The sequence below is a fragment of the Quercus suber genome, unplaced genomic scaffold (assembly GCF_002906115.3).
Source record: "Quercus suber isolate HL8 unplaced genomic scaffold, Cork oak 2.0 scaffold_9, whole genome shotgun sequence".
In the NCBI taxonomy this organism is placed as follows: domain Eukaryota; kingdom Viridiplantae; phylum Streptophyta; class Magnoliopsida; order Fagales; family Fagaceae; genus Quercus; species Quercus suber.
This window is the reverse complement of record NW_027069475.1, coordinates 2,433,007-2,448,880: the sequence shown is the minus strand read 5'-3', so window position 1 is coordinate 2,448,880 and position 15,874 is coordinate 2,433,007. Positions and strand designations below refer to the sequence as shown.

The 15,874-nt window shown below is 34.2% G+C and overlaps 1 protein-coding gene and 1 long non-coding RNA gene across 3 annotated transcripts; both read left to right on the top strand.

Moving 5' to 3' along the window:
- Positions 1-7,180: 7,180 nt before the first annotated feature.
- On the top strand, positions 7,181-10,481 carry LOC112024238 (pentatricopeptide repeat-containing protein At4g39952, mitochondrial). 2 transcript variants are annotated; one of them, XR_002884109.2, is made up of 3 exons: positions 7,182-9,766; positions 10,136-10,248; positions 10,420-10,481. XR_002884109.2 is itself a non-coding variant. In XM_024056881.2 (2 exons), the coding sequence occupies exon 1, from the start codon at positions 7,228-7,230 to the stop codon at positions 9,559-9,561; it is 2,334 nt and encodes a 777-aa protein (XP_023912649.1). In that variant the 5' UTR covers positions 7,181-7,227; the 3' UTR covers positions 9,562-9,592; positions 10,136-10,481. The 2 variants fall into 2 exon arrangements, 1 of the variants encoding a protein (XP_023912649.1); XM_024056881.2 differs by having other exon boundaries at positions 7,181-9,592; positions 10,136-10,481.
- Positions 10,482-10,886: 405 nt separating this feature from the next.
- On the top strand, positions 10,887-14,660 carry LOC112024239 (uncharacterized). The gene is made up of 5 exons (XR_010630282.1): positions 10,887-11,081; positions 11,441-11,595; positions 12,817-12,928; positions 13,072-13,208; positions 14,244-14,660. It is a non-coding gene; the product is annotated as an uncharacterized LOC112024239 (long non-coding RNA).
- Positions 14,661-15,874: the final 1,214 nt, after the last annotated feature.

The window sequence follows — 15,874 nt, the reverse complement described above, 5'->3', positions numbered from 1 at the left end:
CCCTCGCTGATGCACTGAGGAATCCCAAGTATAGCAACTCAGTTATCTCTCCTTTATTTGATGATTGTAAGTACCTGATCTCCCAACTTCCTCATGTTCGTATCAATCATATCTTTAGAGAGGCTAATAAATGTGCGGATCGATTAGCGAACTCTGGTTATACTCAAGATGTAGAGTTTATTATGCATTCTGTTCCACCTGTGGACTTGGTTTCCTTTGTTGAAGCTGATTTCCACGGTGTCCCTTGTAACAGGCTTGGACCTGAGTTGGTTCCCTCTTTTTAGTTGAATGTCATTTCCTGTTTACCAAAAAAAAAAATAGCTAAAATTTTACAACCACTGCTGTGAATGCTCTAAAATGTGCTATTTACCATATTTATTTTAAGTTATAAACCACCATTTTTTCGGTTTTACACCTACCAACCTCAAACTTAAAGTTTCTTGGAGGGAGGGACCCAAAAAAAAAGGGTACGAACCAACAAACATTACCTACCATAGTTTGAACAGTCCAGTAAAGGCAACCTTTGCAGGGGTGGATCCAAAGCCAACGTAAAACCTTTTTTCCACCTACCATTGCGGTCAAGTCAAGTCAATTAAGGTATCAAACTTCGAGAGTGCCCACCAGTCACCAGACTCACCACACATTTCAGAATTAATCATTTTTATGGTCCATTAATAATAATTATACCACATTATCACTTATTATAGATCGTAATGATTTTTTTTTTCCAAGTTGTAGGACCCAAGAAAACCCACTAAGGCATTCAAATCAGGCTGTTTGTGTATAATAGAAAAAAAAATAATATAAAATGTACACAGTTTTGCTTAAAAATGATCAACATCAGTCTGTGTATAATTATATAAATTTACAAGTTTATTACAGTAACGGTGTAAATTTATATCGACACTATTTATTTTGTATTTAGTTGTTTATTCTCTCTTTATGTATCTCAAGAATGAAGAAAAAGAGTGAATGATGGTTGTGTGTGAAGAATGATAAACAATTTAAAAAATTAAGAAAAATTAATATTTTAATAAAATGTAGTATAAAATAAATAATTTGATATGTATACTAAAATTGGATCCTAATCTTTACCATTTTTCTACTAATTTCCGTTTCTATCTTCCACTCAAAAACAGAATTATATATATATATATATATTGGCAATCCAGAGAAGTGGGATTCATGATCTGCATCAAAAGGTTCAAATCTTGCACGATAAAGACTTATTATAGCATTATCAAGTTGTAGTCTCTTTTGGAAATTAGCAATTTTGCATTCGAAGTAACCTAGTGGAACAGACATATATGCATCATCATGATAAGATATTGGAAAAAGCCAAAAGTGTTAGGTCTTTAGTTTGTCGTGTAATCTAATGGGATCTCATTGAGAAACCATTTGTGAGAATGCCTATTTTGATTAAGATGAGTAAATAGGGTACCATTTGCATTGTTTTTGGTTAACAAGATTAAAACATAAAGGAGTATATGACACAGTCCAAAGTCTATATATGATCACCATCACAAATTCGAGAGGTCAAATGCAATTAATTGCAAACACATGACTATTACTTTTTTAGTTAAATTAGTGTTAGCCCCAACCATTTTGATGCTGACTTGATACTTACATGACATCCATGAATCATTTGGAGCAATTGTACTTTTCATGGTCCAAACTACAGAGTACAGTCATCAAGATTCATGCATAGAGCCAACACAAATTTCTGAGGGTAATAATTCCTGCATACAATTGTTCTTTAAAGGAAAGCCCATTGAACTGATTCATGGGCTGCTGCTGAGTTAGCAATCCTTGTTAGTCCAGGTTAACTCACGGCTTGAAAAAGCTTTCCATAATATATATACCTTGTCACACTCCGTTACTAGATGGTCTACACCCTCATTTGATTTGCAAGCAAAAAATATTAAAAAAAAAGGCTAAAAGCTATTAACTTACAATGAGCTCTTGTGTGGTGGAGAAATTCAAAGTAATTTGAGATTGAAGAAATATGTTAGTTGTGACGAAGTCATGACTTAAAGTTAGTGTGTGTGTAACCTTTTCATCTCTTTTGATTAGTATACTTTGATTATCGTCTTGATTAGTATGCTCTGTGATTTACAGTTGCCACAATAAGCAAGCTAATAATGGAGTGTAGTTGCATAAGTATCTAGTACTTGAGAAGCTCCAGTAATCTGAACTTGAACTTTGAGAGCATCACAAAGATGAGGATCTTTTAAAGGCATATTGAAATTTGGGAATAATGTGACAAAAACAGTTCCAGCATTCAGAGTTGTCTGGACAATTCCTATGACTGCATGTTGATACTCCAAAAATCTGGCATCAAGGAATGCCATTTTGGAGACTACAAGGAGTCCCTTTCTTCCATGGAAGGTTAATACCAACCTTACAGCACCAAAGTGGAGATGAGTATACCCTTACTTTTGCCATGAGTTAACAAATTCCCTAGGAAGAAAAAGAGTAATGAAGTTTTTACCATCATTTGCTAGAATATTGAACTAGTCAAACTTAGAGGCTTGAATGTATTCTTTTATAGTAGAAGGATGAGAAGGACCAATATATTTTTTATGGTTTTTTTGAAAGAAGATTAGGGTTTATTAAATATAGTGTAGGGATTTACAATAGGGAAATCAGTAATAGGGATTTTACTATCTTCTGGTACATGGGAGATTTCATATAAATAGTCTAGTCTATTTGCTGTGGATCTACGAAGGGAATGGTCAAAAGGGAATTTAGAGGTATCACTCTTTGCAGAGGATGTGGTAGCCATAATGGTTTTCGACAGAAAGAGTTGTTTTCCACAAACCTAACAGGACCACACTACCAACTTTTGGCTAAAAAGTCCACAAGGTGACTTTGGAAAACTAGCTTCTTTGATTCGCTTAAAAATAGACTCCTTAATGTTCTACTTGATTATATAGTCTAGTGTTCTGATGTGATTAATACATAGGATCCATTTATTGTGGCAATTGTAAATCATAGAGCATACTAATCAAGCCAATAATCAAAGTATACTAATGAAAGGAGATGAAAATGTTATATGGCTCTGATACCAAATATAGACTTGGGTTCAAATTACACCTAATATAACTCTAAGAAATGTTACACCACCCAATAACTTGTTCATGAATTTATATTTTGAAAAATTTACCATTGGATTACATTTTCTATATGTTCTAAACATGCATGCCTATTTTCATACCAATCGGATGTTATTTATTATTTGATCCATAAACTCATATTTTATGCATTATTTTAAACTACAAAAACTCTAATTTATGCAATTGATAGCTGACATGACTATTAATCGTTGATCACCTTAAAATTTTGCAAGCATAGAGAATATATAAAGATAATGTAATTGTCAAAATTCACATCTAATTAAAAAATATTGAGTGGTGTAACATTACTTAGAGTTACACTAGGTGTAACTTGAACCCAACCCATATATATATATATATATATATTTCAAATGAGTATTTATTTAGTATTAATTAAGGACTAGAATTAGAACCTCAGCCCACAAGAACAGTGGATGCCAACCCAATAACCTCAAAACAATGAATTTGTTAGAGAATGAGTCTCACTAGGAAACTACCTAGCAAATTAAATGCAAGCCTCAATGAATAGGATCCAAATCAACATGATCAAACGTGCAAATTGGTAAAAATATCACTCCTCGGTCAAGTCCAAGGATGGAGTGTTCTTATATTAATCAAGCTTTTTCTGGAATACAAGTCTTTTTTCTTCTTCTCATCTTACATGCCCTATTTTTATGGTGGTCATTTCCTTATATAGTTCCTCACCTCTATGTCTCAGCCTTCCACCTGTTGATTTCTTAGGAAATCCCTTGGATGCTTGTCCCATCAAGACCTCCTGAAAGCTTTGTGAGGAGCTGTGAGCTGGGATGACACTGTTCATGTGTAATTTCTCCATAAATGTGGCAAGTTCATTTGGAGCAGTGCATTTAATATGGTGGTGACAATCTCCTTCCTAGATATTTCTTCTTTTGTTGTTGGCCTAGTTCTGCTATTTTCCCTGAAACTTATCTTTCCAAAATGGTTAACTTCCTAAAGCTCTCCCGAGGTGGCTTAGCTCCTTGGGAACCTTAGTTGCTTCGTCACTCTCCTCTTTTCTCCTCGGCCTGTTGACTTAGGTTTATACAAACCCTTTAATCGTCCTCAGGTATTTGCTCATCCTCGAGCATGGCCCATAATCAAATAAACGTGCTTGGTTTGCCTACCCTCCCAAAAGCAAAAGCACAAAATTATTCTTTTCTTTAATACATTACAATGTAATTATTTATAAAAAATGAATTCAACATTTTTATTTTAAAATCTTGTAAATCATTTATGATTGAATATGTACCAAAAATTGTAGTTATGTTACTTTCCATCAATGAATATTATCAAATCGTCAATTAAAAACTCATCTTCCATTTGTTGCGAAAGCTAATTTTAATGACATTCATAGCTGGAATTTGATGGAATAACTAAATAGTTTAATTTGTAGATTAGTTTTGATTTTTTTTTTTAAGGGCCAAACCTTTTTTTTGGGGGGGGGGTAAATTGGTTGATTGGGCTAAATTTGTTTGCTAGTTTCAATTATTTTTGGATTTTAGATTCATAATTTGTTTATCACCTTTAAGAGGAACGATGATATTGTTAAGGAGGGGATAAGTGTAATTTTATTAAACCAAAATTGCTAAAATCAATACTTATATATACATATTCAACTTCCAACTACCTTAACTATGGGTGTTTACCAAACCGCACAAACTACAAAAACTATAAATACCACCCGCAAAATGGCATAACCACATCACATTGCAAGTAATAGTACACCGCCTCCCATGTTACAATGCGGTTTGTAGTTTTATAATAAGAAAACTGCACAAACCGCACCGCACTCTCTCTCTATATTAATATATATATATATAAAATTTTTTATTATTAATAGTTTAATAACCCTAGTAAAAAAAAAATAAAAAAAAAAGTTTAATAACCCTAGCAAGTGTTAACTAGGAAAGCTAGTCCAAAATAAAGAAAAACTAGCTCAATAAATAGTTTAAAACTTGGCCCAAAACAAAAGGAAAAATTAGTTTTGGGTTGGGTAGGAAAAGCCCAAAATTTGAAAATTATACAGACTTCAAGCTGTTCAAACTGCATCTTATATACCGCACAGCACATGTAACTGAAAAAATGAGGTGAGGTGCTGTGCGGTTATCGTTTTGGCTAAACTTTAAATTGTATAACACCGCACCGTACATCACATGTAAGTTTGTAACTGCAAAAATAAAGCGTGGTGCTAAAAATTGCCCAAAACCGCACCGCGAACACCCCAAACTTTACTGTCACCTCAAATTCCTCCTCTCTAACCAAACCTCATCACTCCAATCTCATGCTCTAATCATCACCAGTGGCAACTCAAACAACCTGTTCATAGCCTCAAAGCTTATCTCTCTCTATGCCTCTCTCAACAAAACCACTTCTTCCACCAAAGGGTTTGCTTCAGTGTTTCCCAAAGACACATTTCTTTGGAACTCCGTAATCAAATCTCACTTCTCTATTATACATAGGAACAGATTAGTTACTCCTTATAACAAAATTTGCCAATTACTATTTTATAACAAATCAACCAATTTGAAAGTGAGGAATAAATGTTTTTTTAAAAGGAAAAGTAAATGTTGATTTTAATGAAAAAAAAAATCTCCTTAGAGTAAGATCTAATTAAAAAATTAAAATACAAAATTAGTTTTCTTAGGGAGATTAAAAATTAGATAATTAAAAGTATTGAAACATAAATTAATAAACAATGAACATACGATTAAGGTTCAAGTTAAATTTATGAATTATGAATCTATATGCTGAATGCCTAAATTAGCTTGTTTTCATTTGTTTGTAATGGGGTTGGTCCAACTCATATTAGATTTATTGTCAGGCCCATAAGGTTGATCCATAGCTGAGTACAAAAAAGAAAGGGGTGAGAAATCGGCCCAATTTTGAACGCTTACTACTAGAAGTTGGGTCTTTTGCCCTTGTAAATGGCAGCATAGACTTGTGGAAAAATGGCTATCGCTTTGTATTTCAATACAATGGTTTTTTTTTTTTTAAACCAATTTTTTTTTTCAATACAATGGTTTTGTTGTTGCTAATGTAATATAATTAACTCTACTGAACAAAGGGCACCATATGACCAATTTTGTTTCTTTGGTTGTCTACTCAACATAACCGTTAAACTTTCCTATGTTCTGGATTGTCTGTATGATGTTTGGTTGATTCAATAATTAAAGTATACTTCTAATTTCTTGTGCTGCGTGAATTACTTTTGTAATACTGTTTCAATAATTAAACTAATGAATCCAACTATCCAAGTGTCATACCTGGAGGGTTAGTATCTATTGCTTGAATTTAGAACTAATATACTCGAATTAGATCATTGCTAGAAATAATGAGATAAAACTAATGTTAATTCATATTTGGCATCTGAAAGTTGTTTCTGTAGGCATTTACTTGAATTCTAGCAAAATGAGGCCCATTATGTTTTTTTTATTATTTTTGTTATTGTTTCCTTGGTGGAGTTCTATAGTTTTTTTTATACTTCTGTAAGGGACAAAAATGTTCATTTAACATAATTTTCTTACATACGTCTTTTGGTGCCTTCTAGTGTGTTATTTGAATTTTATTTTGGTTAGTTTTAGGCAGGTGAATTCGTTTTAGTTACAAGTTTTGGTCAATATTTTTTTAGTATTGGTATTCTTACATGTTTTTCTATTCTGTTCAAGAGAGTAATAAGAAGAAGAACGATATAAAAATCTAATATAAAATAGTTCACTTGAAATATGTAATCATGTCGTCCTCATATTGGATATCATTATTCACATCACTTCAGTCATAGTCCAATGTCTAATATATTCATTTTTCTTTCTCAATGTCCTTAAATAATCCTATTATCTTTTATTATCTTTTATTAACTTTTAATTAAGTTAGTTAACTCAACTGTTAAAATCAGTTGAAAGAAATTTGAAGTTCAGTTTTTATCTATATCAAAAATTAATTGATGTCTTACTATCATAAGGATCTGATGCTATATTAAAAGCCTACGCATTAAGTTGAAATTTATTAAATTTTTTTTTAATTGTATAAAGCTGGCTAATCCCATTTACAAACATAAAAGCCCAGCTCTGGCAGAATAGTCGTTAAGAGAGCTCCCATGCTGTGTCTAAAACCCACCCACCTTTTCAAACGCTTTCCCTCCTCTCTTCGATTCTCTACATATTCAACTTCCAACTACCTTAACTGTCACCTCAACTACTTCCTCTCTAACCAAACCTCAACGCTCCAATCTCTCCTCCAATCTCATGCTCTCATCATCGCCAGTGGCAACTCAAACAACCTGTTCATAGCCTCAAAGCTTATCTCTCTCTATTCCTCTCTCAACAAACCCACTTCTTCCACCAAAGTGTTTGACTCAGTGTCCCCCAAAGATACATTTCTTTGGAACTCTGTGATCAAATCCCACTTCTCTAATGGCAATTACTCTCAAGCCCTTGAATTTCATCTCCAAATGCGAGCATTTGATACCCCAATTGACCAATTTACCATTCCAATGGTTGTTTCTACTTGCGCTGAGTTGATGTTGCTAGACCATGGCAAGAACATTCATGGGTTGGTTTTGAAACTCGGGCTCTTCGCGGGGAATTCCGCGGTTGGGTCTTCATTTGTGTATATGTATGTTAAGTGTGCTCAAATAGATGATGCATATCTTATGTTTGATGAAATGTGTGTTAGAGACATGGTTGCTTGGACCGTACTTGTGATTGGTTATGTGCAGAATAATGAGAGTGAGAAGGGTTTGGAGTGTCTTTGTGAGATGCACAGGGTGGGTGGGGATGGTGAGAGACCAACTTTTAGAACATTAGAAGGTGGGTTTCAAGCTTGTGGGAACCTGGGTGCTTTAGTTGAAGGTAGATGCTTACATGGTTTAATAGTAAAAACCGGAATTGGGTGTTCACAAGTTGTTCAATCTTCGCTTTTGTCCATGTATTCCAAGTGTGGGATCCCTGGAGAAGCTTACCGTTCTTTTTGTGAAGTAACTAATAAAGATCTTCTCTCATGGACATCACTCATTGGTATTTATTCAAGATTTGGGCTTATGGCTGAGGGCTTGAGTTTGTTTTTGGAAATGCAGGAGAATGAAATATACCCAGATGGAATAGTTATCAGTTCCATACTTTTGGGATTTGGTAATTCCATGATTGTCTCTGAAGGAAAAGCCTTTCATGGATTAATCATAAGACAGCATTATGTATTGGATATGATGGTTCATAATGCATTATTGTCCATGTATTGCAAGTTTGGATTATTATCTCTTGCAGAGAAGCTCTTTCGTAGAGTAGCTGAAGCAAACAAAGATTCTTGGAACAATATGATTTTTGGCTATGGTAAGGCTGGGCTGGAAGCTAAGTGCATAGAATTGTTTAGAGAGATGCAATGGATTGGCATTGAACCAGATTCAAATAGCTTGGTCTCTATGGTTTCTTCATGTTCCCAACTGGGAGCAACCTATCTTGGCCGTTCAATTCACTGCTACATAATTAAACATTCAATGGATGAAAATGTCATGGTAGTTAGTTCACTCATGGACATGTATGCGATAGCTGGCAATTTGAATATTGCATGGAAAATATTTTGTGGGACACAGAGGGATATCATCACATGGAACACATTGATCTCATCTTATGCTTACTGTGGGCACTATGCAGAGGCTGTAGCCCTATTTGAAGAAATGATTTCAGAAAACTTGCAACCCAACTCAGCAACATTGGTAATAGTGCTTTCGGCTTGTTCTCATCTTGCATCTCTTGAGAAGGGAGAAAGGGTTCACCGTTACATTAAGGAAAGAGGGATTGAGTCTAATATTTCTCTGGCCACTGCATTGGTTGATATGTACGCAAAATGTGGGCAACTTGAAAAAGCAAGAAAATTGTTCAACACAATGAAAGAGAGGGATGTTATATCTTGGAATGTGATAATCTCAGGTTATGGAATGCATGGTCATGCAAAATCTGCTATAGAGATATTTCAGCAGATGGAGAAATCAAATGTTAAACCAAATGGACTCACTTTCCTTGCTCTTCTTTCAGCCTGTACTCATGCTGGGCTCGTCAAAGAAGGGAAGTGTCTATTTAATAGAATGCAAGACTATTCCATAAAACCTAACTTGAAGCATTATTCCTGTATGATAGATCTTCTAGCAAGGTCAGGTAATCTACAAGAAGCTGAAGCATTGGTCCTTTCAATGCCATTTGCTCCTGATGGTGGGGTGTGGGGTGCTTTGTTAAGTGCTTGTAAAATTCACAATGAAATTGAGACTGGTGTAAGGATTGCAAAGTATGCTATTGAGACTGACCCAGAAAATGACGGGTACTATATAATGATGTGCAACATGTTTAATTCTGTTGGGAGGTGGGAGGAGGCTGAAAGGGTAAGAGAAATGATGAATGAAAGGAATGTGGCAAAGAGAGCTGGTTGGAGCACACTCTAGGTTATATGAATTTCCTTAGATTCCTGTTGGGGTATCTCTCTTACCCTTGGACTTGATAGTTATATAATTATATAAGGAACTTTAGGATCCACCTCAATTCTGAAAGCCAACAACAGAAATGAAATAGGTCAATGTACAAGGAGCCTGAATTTTGCTTCAATTCAGAATGTGGCTAGCATTGCTGTTGCACTACTGTGGCTCACTGGTAATCTTCCCATTCACTGTGGTCCAAACCCCCCTTGGTTTCTCTTTTTTTTTTTTTTTTTTTTGGGGGGGGGGGGTGTGGTACACAGCAGTCATAAACTACATGGAACATAAAAAAATTAGAGAACATACAAGTAAAGTAGTGACTCAGGCTGGATCAGTTATTTTGGCTGGGTCCCATCCAATCACTGCATCATGGACATGTAGCACTGCACCCTTTTGCTTTACTTAATTGAGTTTTAACTTCTTTGAACCTTTTGTATGGGTATATGGGTTGTGAGTTCTTTTCCTTATCTATGCATGAAACCTGTCCATTTTTTGTACCTCCATATCTATAATGTAAAACTTCTCACTTGTGCCTTTACAACAGGAAAGCCAATTTTGTCGGTCAAGCAAGCAATTTGAATAAAGACCATGAGAGGGATGATGGGTTCAACACATGCCAAGTCTTCTGCATTAAATGTGGCCTGGTCCAGGAAGCAGGTGCCTTAAGTTCTTCATTAGCACACCCTTGAAAATTTTGTAATAATATAGAATCTATATTCAATAGTTTAGGGGGAAAACTATAGATTTTCCTTGACTTATTTTCTCCAAATCGACCAAAAAAACTTACACCATCCATTGTCTTTCCCAAATTATCAATTTGGCTTGTAGAATTGTATTCAAAAGTGAGTAAGCTGACCTATCCAAAAAAAAAAAGTGAGTAAGCTGTTTGCGACTATAGTAGGTGTGGTCATTTTCCATTGAAGGATTGTGGTGTCTTGTGGCAAAAAAGAAGATGAATTTGATCTTTTTGGGTTTGCGTACAAGGTGAGGTATTTTTATCTTTTATATGTTGAAATCCTGTTTTATTGTTTTAATATGCTTCTGTATACTTTAAGGGCATTTTCGTGTGCTTTCACTTTTGTCTTTCTTTTCTTTTGGATTGGAAGGGGCATTAACTCTTAAGCTCAGAGTTCTTTTCCCCCTAAACAATTTTGCAGTTTGAGTTTTATTTCTGTTAGAGAGAGCCTCATTTTTTCAGTTTGTTTTATCCTTATAAATCAATTTGAGAGTAGAAAATCTTCATATTCATGACAGAAATTTAAGTTCTGCAGCCATGGTTTGTTTGTTTTGTTTGGCTTTATTTTATTTTTTTTTTAAATTTATGCTTTTCTCCATATTTTGCCTTTTAATTTTTTTTTTTTCATATATGTTATGAATGCTAAGGAGAGAATGTTATGTGGAAATCGAATAAATTATGTGGCGGTTCAGGGCAAAGATCCAAACTCTAGTCTGTAGTCATCAAAGCAATGGAATAAATATTTTCCCCTGATGTATGCTTTTCTGTTGTCTTGGCCTCTAATTGACGCATTAATTTTCAGTCTGGTATTTGGAGATTACAAATGAGACCAGAAAACCACTCTACTTCATGCTACTAACATTCTTGTCAAAAAAGGCAAACTGGAATTAATTTCTAAATTTTTGGGTGTTGTATTTCATAACATATGCATTCCTCTTGTTGCTTATATGATTTTAAAGAAGCTTAACCTTTGCTTACAGTGGAACCTACTCCATCAATGATATCTAGAACTACCTCGTAGCTCTTTCAGAAACATTAGATACTTCATTTCCTACTGTGCTCCAAAGCCTGACAATATTCTGATTATTGTTGCTCTCTTTTTGCAACCAGCAGTGTAAATTATCGAGGAGACCAAAGATAAGTCAGAAGTTTATCAAATTGAGTTCCTTCTTGCTTCCTACAGTTTTTACCAATAGATGCAGTGGTTACTTGATGTTACTAACCAGCAGGAGAAAAACATTGAATATCATTCTCAATATTAGCTTGAGGTGAGTTGTTTCCATGGTCCATGTTTTAACTGTATATTTGTTGTTGTTGGTGTAATAATTTAATTTTAAGATTTTGGAGGAGCATTGTTGGATAATATTGAGCATAGAAAATAATGAAGTCACTCGACTCCCTTTTCATCATTATTTGTTAGAATATGAGCAAATCTAGAGTTGTTTGCCTGCTTGTGAAAAGTCACAGTACAAAATGCAAAATGCCATTGTATCTTGGTTGTGCTAGAATTTCATTTGAAGGGAAGGGATCAAAGGTCTATTTTTAACCATAAAACAAAAAGGAAAAGGGGCAAAATAGGCAGAGTCTTTTTAAAATTATTAAATACAAAGCCAGGTGTTTAACTCCCCTATGCCGAACTCTTGAACCTAAATGATGGTGCCCTATACTGTTTTTAAGCTTTTCTTTGGAGGGGAGGGAGGAGGCAGGGACAAAATTGAACCTGTGACATGGAAACTAGGGTAGGTTCCAATTGGACTACAAGTTTGTTGGCGGTGCCTTATAGTCTTAACCTTCTCAGAAGGTGGCTAACATTGCTGTTGCACTACTGTGGCTCACTGGCAATCTTCCTGTTCACTGTGTTCCAAACCCCCCTCCCCCTTGGTTTTTTTTTTTTTTTTTTTGGGGGGGGGGGGGGGGGAAGGGGCAACACAGAAGTCATACATGGAACCCCTATCATAGGCAAAACATTAAAAGAGAGAGAGAGAGAGAGAGAGAGAGAGAAGAAGAAGAAGAGAAAATTTAAGTAAAGTAGTGACTTAGGATGGATCACTTATTTTGGCTGGGTCCCATCCAGTCACTGCATCAGTACAGATCATTTCAGTGACCTGAAGTAACATTAAGGGTACATTTGTATAAGCTGTTTGAAAATGGTGTTTTGAGTTTAAAATGAGCCTTTGTAAAAAAGCTATGAGGAGTTGTGATTGCAAAACACAGTTTTGAGTTTTAAAAATGGTATTTTAAACTCTCAAAACGCCTAACCAAATGGACCCTAAGTAGAGTTGATATGCTGTGTTTCTGGGAGATCATGGACCATGTAGCACTGCACTCTTTTGTTTTACTTAATTGGCTTTTAACTTCTTTGAACCTTTTTGTATGGGTATATGGGTTGTGACTTGTGAGTTCTTTCCTTATCTATGCATGAAACCTGTCTATTTTTCATACCTTCATATCTATAATGTAAAAACTTCTCACTTGTGCCTTTACAACAGGAAAGCGACCTTAATCAGTCAAGCAAGCAATTTGAATAGAGACTATGAGAGGATGGTGCGTTCAACATATGCTGAATTTTCTACGATAAATGTGGCCTGGTCCAGGAAGCAGGTGTCTTAAGTGCTTCATTAGCATACCTTTGGAAATTTAGTAATAATATAGAATCGATATTCAATAGTTTAGGGGAAAACAATACATTTTCCTTGACTCTCCTATCGACCAAATAAACTTACACTCTCCATTGTCCTTCCCAGATAACCCTTTTGGTTTGTAGTCAAAAGTGAGTAAGCTGTTTGTGACTATAGGAGGTGTTGTCATTTTCCATTCAAGGATTGTGGTGTCTTGTGGCAAAAAAGAAGATGATTTTGATCTTTTTGGGTTTGAGTACAAGGTGAGATATTTATCTTTTATACATTGAAATCCTGTTATGTTGTTTTGGTATGCTTTTGTATTCTTTAAGTGCATTTTCATGTGCTTTCACTTTCTTTTATTATTTTTATTTTTAATTTTTATGGAGGGGAAGGGGAAATTAACTCTTAATCTCAGAGTTCTTTTCCCCCTAAAAAATTTTGCATTTTTTTTTTTAAAAAATTTCTGTTAGAGAGAGTCATGTTTTTCAGTTTGTTTTATCTTTATGCATCAATTTCAGAGTAGAAAACCTTCAATTTCATGACAGAAATTTAATTCTCCATCCTTTGCCTGTTGATTATTGTTGATAATTGCTAGGAATGCTAAGGAGAGAATGTTATGTGGAAATCGAATAAATTATGTGGCTGTTCAAGGAAAAGATCCAAACTCTAGTCTGTAGTCATCACTGCAATTGATTGCAATTGTTACTAAGTGGAGTTTCTGACAATTTGAGGAAAGCAAGTCAAAATTGTTGAGGTGGCACATATATGACTTTTCTCTACCCATTAAGATTAGTTGTTAATCTATCGAGATAGGATTCACCATGTTGAGATCAGTTATTGACCTTCAATTATTTTATGTTTTTTAAGCAATTTATGTATCCCTGGATATATTTAGTAACTTCAGTTGTCTACAAATGAATAATGTTTGCAGTAATACTTTCCCCTGATGTGTGCTTTTCTGTTGTTTTAGCCTCTAATTGAAACATTTATTTTCAGTCTGGTATTTGGAGATTCCAAATGAGACCAGGAACCTACTTCATCTTGCTAACATTCTTTGCAAATAAAGCAAACTGGAATTAATTTCTACATTTTTGGGTGCTGCATTCCATAACATACGCATTCCTCTTGTTGCTTGTATGATTTTAACAGAAGCTTAACCTTTGCTTACAGTGGAACCTACTTCATCAATATTATCTAGAACTACCTCATATCTCTTTTAGAAACAATAGGTACTTTCCATTTCCTACTATGCTCCCAAACTGACAATATTCTGATTATTATTGCTCTCTTTTTAGCAACCAGCAGTGTGAAATATTGAGGAAAGCAAAGATAGGTCAGCAGTTTATCAAATGGAGGTCCTTCTTGCTTCCTACAGTTTTTAACAATAGATGCAGTAGTAGTTACTTGATGTTACTAACCAGCTGGAAAAAAGCATTGAATATCATTCTCAATATTAGTTTGAGGTGAGTTGTTTCCATGGTCCATGTTATAACTGTGTATTTGTTGTTGTTGGTGTAATAATTTAATTTTAAGATTTTGATGGAGCATTGTTGGATAATATTGAGCATAGAAAATAATGAAGCCACTGACTCTCTTTTCATTATTATTTGTTAGAATATGAGCAAATCTAGAGCTGTTTGCCTGCTTGTGAAAAGTCTGAGAACAAAATTACAAATGCAAAATGCCATTGTATCTTGGTTGTACTATAATGTCATTTGACGGGAAGGGATCAAGGTTTTTTTTATTTTATTTAATTTATTTATTTATTTAATTTATTTTTTACCATAGAACAAAAAGGAAAAGGGGGCAAAAAAGGCATGGTTATTTATTTATTTATTTTTTAAAATTATTAAATAGAAAGCCAGGTATTTAACTCCCTTATGTTGAATTCTTGAGCCTAAATAATGGTACCCTATACGCTTTTTTAAGCTTTTCTATGGAGGGGAGGGAGGAATTAGGCAGTGACAGAGTCATGAATTTTGAGTTGGAAAGACTGAATGATTGTGTCGAGTTAAACTCAAATCATATATAACGCTACTTCAAAAAAAAAAAAAAAATATATATATATATATATATAATATTATCGACTTTAATATGTATATATATACCCTGATACAAGATCTTTTTTAAAGAGAAACTTATAATCTTCTTACACTCTAATGAGTTTACAAGAGTTGTATAATTGGCTAACAATATACAAATATATAGAACCAAAAAAAAAAAAAAACCGAATATAGTATATTCTATTGAATATAATATATTCCATCAAAGTCATGTTCAACAATAATACTTCACATAATAAACTTTATCAATTATTATTTTTATAGCAAAATTATTCACAATTTCATTTTTAATATATAAATTGTTTGCAAAACTTCATCTATGTTTGACAAATCAAAATCATAATGTTACAATTGAAGTCTCATATGAGTTTTTTTTTTTTTTAGTAAATTACAAAGTTGGTCTTTATTTTTTATACTATATTTCAATTTAGTCTCTAATCTTTAAATTGTATCAATTTGGTTCCTAACATTTTCAATGTCGTATCAATTTGATCCTTGCGGTTAAGTGTTGGATGATAAATGTTGATGTGACTAATGGTCCAAATAAAATATTATTTTTTTGCCATGTCAACTTACTGCCACGTCATATTTAATTAAAAAAAATTAAAAAAAATATTACTCAACATGATCAAAATCCCTAAGTCTTATATAGAAAACCCATCTCTGTTACAAGTTACGACCCACAATCTAGAGCTTCATGTTTTGGTCGAGAGAGAAAGGGTGAGGCCTAAAGATCATTGACTGTAGTGCTTGACGATGAGGAATGGCAATGAGGACTGATGTTGAGGTTGTTTCGGTTCCTCTACTGGCCTGATGGTATACTCTCTCTCTCTCTCTCTCTCTCTCTCTCTCTCTCTCTCTCT